At 36.3% G+C, this 13708-nt stretch overlaps 1 protein-coding gene across 2 annotated transcripts in view; it reads left to right on the top strand.

Moving 5' to 3' along the window:
• Positions 1-13708, top strand: part of CUL3 (cullin 3) — a 91606-nt gene that overhangs the window by 51517 nt on the left and 26381 nt on the right. For both annotated transcript variants that reach the window (XM_082690408.1, XM_082690409.1), the window contains 3 exons: positions 9835-9995; positions 11012-11126; positions 13019-13247. In XM_082690408.1, the coding sequence (XP_082546534.1) occupies positions 9835-9995; positions 11012-11126; positions 13019-13247 (505 nt within the window). The remainder of the gene's footprint in view (positions 1-9834; positions 9996-11011; positions 11127-13018; positions 13248-13708) is intronic.

Genomic DNA, 13708 nt, shown 5'->3' on the forward strand with positions numbered 1-13708 from the left:
AACCTTAGAGATTATAACATAGATCCTTGACTTAGAGTTTACTTTATATATGTATATATTTTAACCACTTCCTGGGGGGGGGGAGTCTTAGGAATGCTTTGACTTCCTGAAGTTTTTTCCCCCTTGGTTTTTAGATATTTGGTACTGGGTATTTTTTTTGGTATGGAGGACAAACCTGCAAATTTTGTCAACATTGTGCATGAAAAATTGGGAGACCCTGGATGGTATCTTCCTTCCAAGGAAATGTAATCATCTTCTGCCAGGCAGGCATAATATAGGCAAATCACCATGATCTAGTTGAAGCTGGCTTTTAGGCTCTAAGTTTGTCTATTTTGAGTTTCCCTTTATTTCTGAATCGTGTCTTTACTCGTAGAGAATAGCTATCTGGGGTCTAGATGTTACCATGCCTTGAATTCCATCTTTTGTCTCCTCACCATTTCAAGTCTGCCAGTTGTGGTCTCTTCATCTCTTTAGCCTTCCAATGCTGCTTTGTGTTTGGTGTTTGGTGTCTTGCCCATGCTTACGTGGTTTGTCAGTAAACATCTTGACGAAAACTGCTTGCAAAAAGTTCTGGTTCTTCTATGCATTTCTTTCTTTTCAGACTTTGGCTTCCTAAGTCTTAGCTGCTTGATAGCCAGCCTACCTGTGACTTTCTGCTGAGCCTCTCATTTCCAGTTTCCCAGATAAAACCAATGACCCAAGGAAAAGACTGAGGGTGAATGTTGATCTATTTTCAGTGTACCTACTTGCCTTTTTTCCAGAATCTTGGCCCCACAAGTCCAGGTTGCCTTTGTTGCTCTTTGATGCTTTTAAACAGTTGGTGTTTGTTTACTTCCCATTACTCTCCCTTGAGCCCGTTGAATTCATCATTGTATTTTCTATTTATATGAACTTGACCAATCTAGATAACTTATATAAATGGAATCACAGAGTATTTCTCCTTTTGTGACTCAGGTTTAATCCATGTTGTAGCATGTGTCAGAATTCCCTTTTTAAGGCCAAATAATAATTCTGTTTTATGTGTGTACTTCATTTTTTTTTTTTAAGATTTTTAATTTATTTGACAGAGAGACAGCCAGAGCAGGAACACAAGCAAGGGGGGGTGGGAGAGGGAGAAGCAGGATTCCTGCAGAGCAGGGAGCCCAACATGGGACCCGATCCCAGGACCCTGGGATCATAACCTGAGCCCAAGGCAGACGCATAACGACTGAGCCATCCAGGTGCCCCTGTTTGTACTACATTTTGCTTATCCATTCATCTGTCAGGGAGCACTAGGGTTGTTTCCATTGTTTGACTATTTTGCATAGTGCTGCTATGAACATGGGTATTCATTGAGACCCTGTTTTCAGTTATTTTGAATATATACCCGGATGGTGGAATTGCTAGATCATATGGCAACTCCATTTTTAACTTTTGAGTAACCACCATGCTATTTTCCATAGCAGTGACACCATTTTGCATTTCCACCAGCAATTCTCAAGAGTTCAGTTTCTTCATACCCTTGTTATTTTCTGTTTTTGTTTTGTTTTGTTTTCTGATAGTAGCTATTTTGATGGGTATGAGGAGGTGGTAGCTTTTTATTTTCATCCAACTTTTATAGTTGTTGGCAACTGTATATAATTGGCAGAGGAATTGGTCTTGTAAAAGCTAGTCAGTCTTTCAGTATTAGAAGTGGAAGTAAGTGGAATAGCATTTTAAGGTTGTTGTTACTATTAAGATGAGGAAAGGGACAGATGTTAAAGTCACCCCTAGTAAATGGAAGAGATTGGATTGAAATAACCTATCCGGCTCTTAAATCTGAGCTCTTCGCTAATGAATTCTATTGCTTCTTTAATATAGGCCTTCCCGGATGCCTGGATGGCTCAGTTGGTTAAAACAGGCCTTCCTTTCTGAAGTCTTACAACCTCATTATTCAAAGATCTGATTTCTTTTCTTTTTTTTTCAAGATTTATTTTGGAGAGATAGCAAGAGAGAGCAAGAGCGGTGGAAGGGGAGCAGTAAAGGGGAGAAGCAGACTCCCCACTGAGCAGGGAACCAGTCATGGGGCTCAGTCCCAGGACCCTGGGTTCATGACCTCAGCTAAAGGCAGGTGCTTAACTGACTGAGCCACCCAGGCTCCTCCAAGATCTTGATTTCTGTTACTTGATTACTCTTATGGTTCTAATATGGGTTTTTTCCTGCTACCATTAGATTCTTGAATTTTAGAGTAGGGAACAGTGCTTTTATTTTAGGATTTGGTGCAATTTACACAGCTTTAGAGAAATATGACCAAGGTTTTGATTTATTAGATATCCTAGGATACAATTCTTAAAATACATGGATGAAAATAAAAAGCTACCACCTCCTCATACCCATCAAAATAGCTACTATCAGAAAACAAAACAAAACAAAAACAGAAAATAACAAGGGTATGAAGAAACTGAACTCTTGAGAATTGCTGGTTATTTTCAAGGAGAATTTCTCATAACAATGTTGTTTTAAAAACTTTGACAGCCCTGAGAGAGATTTTAGACCCATTTTACAGTGGTGGAAACTGTGACTTTGAGCTTTAGTCATGGTTGTAAGTTTTCAAGCCATCTGTATTCTTTGCTTTTCTACGTACTTTACCCAGTAGCATTTTTAAATCCAGAAGTGTTAATCTGTCTGAGCAGTTTACTATTTCCTCTCTTACTGGTGCCCTTTCCATAGTGTAGTCAGGACTAACATTGTGGAAAATACTGGGACAGTCAGTTCTTTAAACTTTGCTCTAATTAGATTGATTTTTTTTACTGTAACTGCACTAGAAACTTTTTGTTACTTTTCCCAGGTTTGGGGGTTTTTTTGAAATTTTCTATTTCTGTCTTCATAGTGTTAAGCCTTCTTAACTTGTATTTATTTCATGGCTTGAAAGTGAACCCACCCAAAGACACTTATATTTACTTGCTGATAGAAGATTGCCTAGTGATTAAGCTTGGGAAAACAGGTTGAAACTGGTTCTAACGGATAGTAGTTATTTGTTACAGGGTTATTTGCTTTGTTGTTGTTGTTGTTTTAATGAGCTAAACTTTTCAGGGTTTGTCTCTAGTTTATAAGCAGGACAGATGCTTACTATTTGTAAAGATTTTACCCCTGTTTACATTCTTCATCTCCTCTTACCCTCTTTTTAAAATATAAATTAAAAAAAAAAAAAAAACCTGTTGGTTAAAAAAATTTGCTGAACTATTTCTTGCCGGTAAATTAAGTATTAAGAATTAGTGTTTCTTTGTTTTTGTTTTTTTAACTTCATGCTCATGGTTTTGGTCTATTTTGATTGTTTTAATACCATTTCTGAGTAATGAATCACTTTAACTCATAAAGTCACTCCTTGACTTTGTACAGGTTTAGCTTTCATAAGCTCTGCATGTCCACATAGCATGTCTTGGTATCTCTAAGAATATTAGCATCTCATCAGTTAAGGGGGGAAGGCAGATATTTCTCAAGATGGTGGGAGAAGTAATATCTGTGGCTTTGTGGGGCCAAGCACCTTGTAGGCAGATGTCCTGTTGTCGACTGGTAATGTGAAGAGCCGTAGGTCATGAGTAGGCATTTACTGAAGATTTATGTGGAAATCTTTTGGTTGGTTGAGGTCTCTGTTTTTTGTGGCAGAGGAAGAAAGACACTAATCTCTCTACTTCAGTTCCTAGAGACCTGCCTGCCTACCCTAGTTGATGCTTTTAAACAGGTACTTTATAATTTATCTAGCCTTTATAGTTGTTCTTGGCAGGGAGGTTGGCCTTGCAAAAGTATTCTTTCAAGACTAGGGATAGAAATAAGTGGGGTAGCATTATTGTAAGGTAGTGTATTGGGTAGCAGTTGGGTTGCAGGTACAAAAGCAGTCTGGCTTTTCCCCAGGTTTATGAAAACAGGGCCAGTGAGATAGTCCCATCATTATTTATTCCTCCTCACCTCTGGGTTCATTTAGCTTGTGAAGAAGATTGCTTGTTGTAGGTTTGCTTGGCCTAGGAATAGCAACCCTGAGAGAGAATCATAAATAGAGATTGAAAATAGAGTTTATCTCTGTAGCAATGAAACTTCTATCCCTTTAGTAAATCTAATGTTTGACTCAGACATTAAGTTTTCATACGTGTTTTTTAGAACATTATACATTTAAAGTGGTGTATTTTCTCTAAAAAAGGCAAATAGAAGCAACCACCAACTTTCTGTCTCTACTTAGTTTTCTTCAATAGGTAAATGACTACTGTTGAACTCATACAAACTATATTTTGGTTAAAAAGCCTAAAATTAAAATACTGCTTTTAGGTTATTCTTTAATATTTTTTCTCTCTTTTGGGATGATTTCATCTTGTCCTTCCTTTGAGGTTGTGTTCTTTTAGCTAGTTAGAGGTTAACTAGAGGTGAGATTTTGGATCTTTTTAAATTAAATATTCACTTAGAAACATATACGCAATAAAAGTCCTATGGTGATTTAAATAATTAGAACTACATTATTGTATTACATAAACTCAGCCACTTATTTTTTTAAGATTTTATTTTATAATATTTTTTAAGTAATAAACCCAGTGTTGGGCTCAAACCCATAACCCCAAGATCAGGAGTCACACGTTCACCAACTGAGCCAGCCAGGCACCCCTAGCCACTTATTTTTTTTTCCTGTTAGAATCTATTAGGAAAATGCTATTGTGTACCCACAGGCTGAATTCCTTCTGATAATACCAGTAAGCAAGAAATAGAAGATTTCAGTATGTTTATTTAGTAAATATTTTAATATATATCATGTGCAGATCACAAGTTTATTGTGTGTGCATTTCTCTTTAACATATGTACATATAAACACTTGAGTATATGCATGTATGTCTTTTATTTTGCTTGGTGGTAATTAGTCATACATATCTAACATTTAATATAAATAACTTATTACTGGTTTAAATAGCCACACATATTTTGTGGGTTTTCTCTTGTCCATTTATTGGTACTCTCAAATCTTAGGGGTAACAGGTTTTCTTAATATTATATGTCATTTAATTGCATTCACTATATACACCTTGAGAGTCTCACATTAAAAGACAAAGGTTTAGATCTTATACTACATCTGTATTTCTTTTGTCTCCAGTCATCTTCCATGGATATGAATGTTGTCTGCCCTACTCAAACACTCTTACCACCTGTACCCATCATACCTGGCTTCCTTTACTAAAGCATTGTTTCTCCCCATACAGAATATATGTGAGGAATTCATCATTTGCAACCAACCCTTTTTCTGCCTTTTTGCCAGAGGACTTGAGCTAGACAGCACTATCGGCCAAGGGGTTATAGATTCACCCACATCACTGTGCTTAGGATTGGAAAGAGGGAGACTGGCAACAAAAATAGAAAGGGAAAAATGATAGTGAAGTGTATCTTGATCCTTCACATATATTAATTTTTGATCAGAGTTAAGCTTCATAGGAATTATACTAGAGTTTTAGAGATTATGTTTACCATCCCTTCGGGTTGCCCAAGACCAGAGAGGATAAATGACTTGCTCAAAGTCACATAGCCAAGGTTAATGGTACAGCCAGAGCTCACGTGAAGAATTCCTAACTCCATATCTAGTATTTTTGTATTCAAAAATCTGCTGTAACTGGCAAATCCACTTTAGAAAACAGTTTAGTAATTTCCGTATGATGTGGTACTTCCACTTCTAGAAATCTGTCCCAAGAAAAATGAAAGCATATATCCACCAAAGGATTGTACCCATTCACAGCAACATTGTTCATAGTAAACAAAACTGGACACAGCCCCAAATAACCATCAGCAGTTGAACTAAATGTGGCATATCCATACAATAGAGTACTATTCAGCACTACAAAGGAATGAAATACTGATAAATGTTAACACCATTATGAACCTCAGCAACTTTATGCCTGGTGAAAAATCACACAGGAAAGGTTACATATGATTCAATTATATTAAATGACCAGAAAAAGAAATTTGTAGAGAAAAAGAGAGAAAGCAGGGGTACTGGAAGTGGTATTGACTACAAATGGGCCCAAAGGATTTTTTTGGATGATGGAAATAGTTCTAGAACTAGATTGTGGCCATTGTTAGACAACTGTACTCTTAAAATGAGTGGCATATAAATCATACTGCAGTAAAGCCAGAAAAGGGGGAAACATTAAAAATATTCCACTCTAAAATTCATAATTTACTCTGAAGATTACATTATATGTGCCTTTTTGTCCTGTAATTCTTATAGGTAGTGCCCTTTTACGAAAAACAGTACAATCTGACCTAATTCTTTTGACATCTGTCTTAAGAACATTTGGTTTCCTAAGAGGTTAAACTTGCTAGTGTCATATATACGTTATATATGATACGTTATATATCATATATACGTTATATATGATACCACACCCTACAAGTACCATAGGCATGTAGTAGAGTTGGAACTTGCAGTGCTTGCTGGAATTACCAGTATTTTCTATTCTATGAAACAGCCTGATGCAGAATTCTGTCATTGCTGTTTCACTGCTTTCAGTATCTCTTCTGTATTTTGCTCTTACCAGTTATTTGTGTTTACTAAGTCAGTTGTATTTATTTTCAAGTCTGTTTATGTCAGTTGTACTCGTTATTAATACATAATTTAATACCCTGTAAATCAATAAAATGGTGTTAAAAATGATAAAATTTTTTCTTTGGTAAACTAGATTGAATGTTTTAGAAAGACTTGACAAAGGCAAGTCACTAAATATTGGTTCAAATTAGATATGAGTAATTTAAAAGAATAAGGCAGGGATCGTAATAATCTAGAAGGACTTTTTTACATTCAGATTGCTTCACAAATGTCTCTAGTTTTCATGCTTCATCTTAATGAAACAAAGTAGAAAAATTGCTATGAGGTGAGAGTGTTTGTAAGAAAGAACACTGAACTCTAGTCACAGGATTCTTGTTCAAAGATGGAAGAAAGTTTTGATAGCTCAGTGAACATGTATTGTTTTAAATTAAAAATTTTAAGATGCAAATATGTGAATGTACATTTGTTTTTCTCTTTTTACCAACTATGTTCAGTTAAGCAGCCAGTTACTAGTTTTGATTATTTAGGGTGAGAGTGATACTGTATATGGTACTGTTTAAAACTGTAAACATCAAATTTACAAATGATTTATGCAATAGAGTATTTTTATAACACAGAAGATTCTTGGTGCTTTTTAAATGTTTAGATTTATGTCAGCTTTTATTGTGTGCATCCTGTTTCATGCTGAAAAATAAGGCAGAAGCTCTTGGGTGGCTCAGTTGGTTGAGCATCGACTCTTGATTTCAGCTCAGGGTGATCTCAGGGTCATGAGATAGAGCGGTATTGGGCCCAGTGCTCAGTGGGGAGCCTGCTTAAGATTTTCTGTCTCTTGGGGCACCTGCGTGGCTCAGTAGGTTAAGCCTCTGCCTTTGGCTCGGGTCATGATCTCAGGGTCCTGGGATTGAGCCCCACATGGGGCTCTCTGCTCAGCAGAGAGTCTGCTTCCCCCCCCACCCTCTGTCTGCTCATGATATTTCTCTCTATCAAATAAATAAACAAAATTTTAAAAAAAAAGGTTTTCTGTCTCTCCTCTGTATTCTCTGTCTGTCCCCCCCCCCCCCAATAGTTGGAGAGACACAGAATTTAAGATTTTGAGGTGGACATGTAAAGCTTAAGAATTTATTGGAGAGAGAACACCAAATGGGGGATGACCCCAGTGCTGCTGGAGTGTCCAGGGATGGGTTCTGGAATGGGAGACGGTAAGAGCTTCCTCATAGGATTTGGCAGCCTCTGCTCAGGGCTAGGGCTGGGTCCAAGGCTGTGGAGCTTTCAGGGGCAAGGTCAGACAAGAAGTGGATTCCCCATCACCAAGCTGGGCTTGCCTGGTCAATGACACGGGGATCAGATCCCTAGAGGGAATCTCTCTTCTTTCTGCCCATCAAGGAGTATGAGATTATTGAGTTTTTCCTAGGGTCATCCCTCAGGGCTGAGGTTCTCAACTTAGTAACTCTGCAAAAGCAGACCAGTGCCGGCCAGCAGACCAGGTTCAAGGCATTTGTTGCCATCGGATATTAGACTGAATACGTTGGTCTGGGTTAAGTGCTACAAGGAAATAGCCACTGATATCCAGGGTCCCATCATCCTGGTCTAAGCTTTCCAGTATCCCCATTGGGGAACAAGATCGACAAGCGCCACACTGTCCCATGCAAGGTGATTGGCTGCTGTGGTTCTGTGCTAGTATACGCCTCCTCCCTGCCCTTAAAGGTACTGGCATCGTCTCAGCCCATGCTCAAGAAGCTTCTGATGATGCTTTTGGTATTGACTATTGCTCCCCCTCAGCCAGGGGCTGCACTGCCATCCTGGGCACCTTCGCCAAGTTCTGATATCATTTCTAAGACCTACAGCTGTCTCACCCCTGACCTTTGGAAAGACTGTGTTCACCAAGTCTCCCTATCAGGAACTCACCAGTTCTTGTAAAGATCCACACCAGAGTCTCTGTGAAGAGGACCCAGGCTCCTCATGTGGCCACCATGTTAGTTTTATGCAAAGGAAAAAAACGAGAGCATATTTAAAAAACAGAATTTTATCAGAGAGTCATTTGTGAAAATTCTGAACCTATTAAAGTTGCATGATTTTAAAAATGTGAACTGCTGCCAAGATGATACAGAATGTAGAAATGTGAGCAGCAAAGATACTAATCAAAGAGTGGCTTTCCTTGTAGCCAGGAGGGGTGTGCCCTGGAGGAGCTGAATGGAGGAGGTTGTGGGAGTGATGTCACATGAAGAGAATGGTGCTAGGGGAGAATGTAGTTAGCCCTTGTTGGTCCGTGCCATTTCGGTTGCATCACTGATACCGTTGAGCTTCTGTTTATGTTCACCTGGTGGCTTTGCTTGGTGTTGCATGTAAGGACAGTGTTCCTTAGAAAACTTGCAGAATCACAGTTTGCAGTGGTTCTTAACTGGTTTGGGATCATAAATGCCTTTAAGAATCTGGTGAAAGCTAGTATTATGTACCAGCAGACACACAATAGTTTCATAATTTTTGGAAGTTTTGAGACTGAGGCCCAGAGAGATCCTGGTTAAGAACAGAAAGAAATTCTGTTGCTAATCCTTTTGTGAATTAAAAACTTAGTAGTTTTATTCCAGTGTATTTTGGTATAAATATGGATTTTCAAATAATGCAGAAAATAGGACTTGCATAGCGAATAATTCTGGAATTTATGTGCTGTATAAAGTTGAGGACATACCTGTAATCAAGTTGGCAAGAACTTGAAAATAAGAGGACTACAAGGAATCTGTTTGAAATGACAATAACTAGAGGTGTTCTAATTATGTAGTTCTCAGTGCCGCTGTATTACAAGCATTAAAGCCTTTTAATATTTACCAGTAAGCAATCAGCTTAAGCTACATGGATCTTTATTTATTCAGCTCTTAATTTTACTTCATAGAATATGATCTTTAAGTACGGTATTTAAGGAAGTATGAACCATGTTCATGCATGGTATGGCTCTGGAGAGAAAGGAAAATGTTTCTACCTTGCTGTCTACGTTTCTCCTCTGTTTTCTGCTCACCTGCCTTTCCCTGGATGTGGTGGTTCCCTGGCACTTTTTTTCTTCAGGTTTAATGGGTGACCACCTATAGCCAATTGTTTGTAAATTGTACAGTTATAAACTGTAAAGACTGACTTTTACTTCATTTGGGAGGTGCTAAAAAATTCCATGGTGCTTGAAATAGTTTGAAGTGTTTCTCACCTGAAAAATGGGCTGCTTCTGGAATTTTATTTCCTGTATTGTAGCTCACAATGATTATTTTTATGTTTGCAGGAATTGTGCACATGTTTCTATGATTTTGTTTTCACTGCAGGACCGTGTATATGTACAACAAAATAATGTGGAGAATGTCTACAATTTGGGATTAATTATTTTTCGTGATCAAGTTGTACGTTATGGGTGTATTAGGGATCACCTACGACAAACGCTATTGGACATGATTGCAAGAGAGCGGAAAGGAGAAGTTGTAGATCGGTATAATCATCTTTTTATATTTTTATGTTTCGTTTTTTTTAGTGGTTAATATCTTGAGAACCGATTTACCGTCTAGGACATAATGAAAATCCTCAAAAACATTTTTACAATTAATAAAGTTATCTAGATTTTAACTTAAAAGCACATAACCTATTATTAGAAGAAACCATCCTGAACTTTTATTTAATATACTTTAAAAAAAACAAATCAGCCATTAGTCTTCCCTTTTGGTTTTTCATGTATTTTTTTATGCTGGCATTTTGTTCTTTTTTACTGTGTGAGATAACATTTTTTGTTCCCTTTGTCTTTCTCTTTAAAAGGCTTTAGGCTAGCCTTCGTTCTTAACACATTTGAAGAAAAGTGTTGAACATAATGTACTCAACTCTCCCATGCCCCTTGTGTTAGGTCACATTGTCTCCCCTTCTTGCATGGCTGCAGTATCATTTTTGTGACACTGCAGCTAGAACGGCTTGAAGCATGGAAGACTGCTTTCTGTGTGTGTCTGCACTCAGAGCAATAGAGGAAGACTTGTAAAATTCTTTTTATTTCAGCTTTGGTGCTTGGGCAGGGTTGCCTCAAAGCCGTTGGATTAGGAAAAAAAATTTATAATGCCTCAGAGTAGCTGCGTATTGTACCCGTGTCAAGCAGTATAGCCTCCCCTCTCTCGTTACTGCTTTCTGATAGTCTTTTTAACTGCACAGAAGTACTTAGACATTTTAAGTGCATTTTCTTTTTTTTTTTTTTTTTTTTAAGTGCATTTTCTTTCAGATTTTAAAGTTCTAACAGTATGAGGACAACTTGAGATAAATGGCTCTATAGTCAAGATACGCTTTTGGATTAAAAATTACTCTAAATCCTTATGTTACAAATGAGTTCTTTATGGGAGCTGGGTCACTTTGATATAAAAAAATGTTCTTACGGTCTTTCTAGCTACTTCTCTTTCCTTTTCTTTTTTTTTTTTTTACTTGAATCTTTAATATAACTTGATTATCAGGTGGTTTAACTTCTTTTGACAGAGGCGCAATAAGAAATGCTTGCCAGATGCTAATGATTTTAGGTCTTGAAGGAAGATCCGTCTATGAAGAAGATTTTGAGGCTCCTTTTTTGGAAATGTCTGCAGAATTTTTTCAGGTAATCAGTGTAGATATAAATAAGTGCTTTTTTAAGATAGTCTCAAAGTAACTGAACGTAGCTACTGATTTGAACATTTGACCCTTTTCTCCTAAGGCCGTTTGAGAAGGAGGGTAGGTACAGAAAATACCTTCAGACACCTACTCCCCATGCTCACATTCCAGGGAAGAAACCCATTGAAAAAAAACTGGAAGAGTTTGGAGTTACATACACAATTTTTTAAATTATGTGTTATAACATACAAACTTAGAAATAACTATAATATTTTATTATCTTTACATGTTATAAATTATTTACCATAAATTCACAGGCAGTGTATCACTAATAAAGTCTCACTATTCAGGCTTTTGGTAGTATTAAGTTATTTGTAAAATAAGTACAGAAATGTGCATGATCTCATAGTGCATATATATATATTTTAAAGACTATTGATGAGGAAATTAGAAATTTTGCAGTATAACAACCCAGAACTAGCTAAATTGCTAAAAGTGAAGTTAAACTAATACTAATTTGTAATGAAATTAACAAAATGTAAGTGTAAGTAAGATAATGATAACAAGGCATCCTCCTGAAAACCTCAATTACAGTAGGATAAGCTTTATAGTGTTAAAACAGACTTAGCTGAACACTGAAAGATTTTACTCCCAGTAGTAAGCTTTTAAAGAAATGAACGAATACAAAGTTAGAATAGTTCTTAATAGTTCAGTATAGGTCATTCATAAGAGCCATTGGATATATATAAAGATGGAACTCAGGTTTTGGTGTCATTTACACATAAACAAAGAATGGACTTGCCTTTTTTTTTTTTTTTAATTCATTTGTTGCACATCAGGAAGACCTTTGGGGCTTGCACTGGTGAGCCTGGACCTTCCTTTATGAACTGTTAATTTTATAGGAGACAGGCTATATTTTCTAGTAATGTAACAACTAATGGTAGATGTATTTGACAACATTTTTGACCTTTACATTTGTTTTAATTTCCTTCATTACTTTGTAGATGTACCAGTAGAAGATTAATTGTCAAGATTCCAAAATGTGCTGCACTGATATGTGTATGAATGTGCATATATACATAATACATACTATTTTTAACAGTGAATGGAGACATGGTCTCACCAAGAGTTTTATTTGGTGTGTTAATGTCCTTAGAAACTGTATTATTTTCAAGGATTAAAACTACTTTTTGTAAGAAAGTGGGAAGTATTATTAAATTTTATACATAGTTTATATCAAGAGGTCTTCTGTTTTGTAAATCTTAGATATATTCCTGCTAATTATATACTAATTCCTGATTAGTCCTGCTATCATATAGGTTAAGATAATTCGGATTAACATTTACAGTTTAGTGGAACTTCTGTAAGGCTGGTGTTAGCAGACAAGATTAAGAGTCACTTAAAAACTCTGTTTCTCAAACTTCCGTGTGTGTGTGCACACATAACTCCTTTGAGATTGGGAGTGGGGTGGCAGTTGGACTTAACATAACTAGCAGTATGTCAGCAGAACTATGATAAACATGATGAGTCTTTCTAATTATACATAAAACAAGTCAAAAAAGACACTTCCACTCTGATTTGGGGTCAGTTACTTCATTCTATACTTTTGACCCTTAATGGCATGTGCTTGCTTTTTTCTGCTATTTGAAGTACATTGGCAAAGTTTGAAAAAACACTGTTTAAGGATAATGTATTGATGTCTCTTATGTGATAAGTGCTTTCAAGGATATAATTCAGACTATGTGGATATGTATGATAAACTATAAAATGTTAATAGTGCTTATGATATTTAGCTTGGCTTGTGATAAATAATTATAGAAACCCAGTTAAAAGAAGAAACACATTTTGCTTCTCTGTTAAAAAAAAAAAAAAAGCAAAAAACGTGCTTTTTATTTGCAGATGGAAAGCCAGAAATTTTTAGCAGAAAACAGTGCTTCAGTATATATAAAGAAAGTAGAAGCTAGAATTAATGAAGAAATAGAACGGGTGATGCACTGCCTTGACAAATCAACTGAAGAGCCAATAGTAAAGGTGGTTGAGAGGGAGCTCATTTCCAAGCACATGAAAACCATAGTAGAAATGGAAAATTCTGGGCTAGTACATATGTTGAAAAATGGAAAGACAGAAGGTAAGTGTCAGCAATTGAAATACAGTTAAATCTTTATAATTCTGCCAGGTTCTTAGTAATTTTTAAAAATTTTCCTATAATTAAAATAGATTTAAATGTCAGTCTTAAAGTTATGTGTGTCATTAATTTATTAACTGTTGTTACTTTGATGAGGTTTAAGTGTAAAGCTTTATACTTTATTAATGAAGATTTTTGGTGTTTCTTGTTAATTGAATGGCTCTTTTTTCCTATCTTTCTTTTTAGTCTTCTCACTTTTTTGTTTTTCTTAGCCCAGAGGTCTAATATTCCTGTTTGTTTGTTTTTTTTAATGTACAAGAGAGTAGGGTTCAGCATTGCTCCATAGTCTCTATGTGATTTTTTTTTTTTTTTTTGTGATTCTTCTTAATGTGACATTCCAATCATAAAATTTCTGTAGGCTTTCCTTTGGGAGTGAGTTGTGATAAGGGGGCTGGAAATGGAAA

The sequence above is a fragment of the Mustela nivalis genome, assembly GCF_964662115.1.
Source record: "Mustela nivalis genome assembly, chromosome: 11".
Classification (NCBI taxonomy): Eukaryota; Metazoa; Chordata; class Mammalia; order Carnivora; family Mustelidae; genus Mustela; species Mustela nivalis.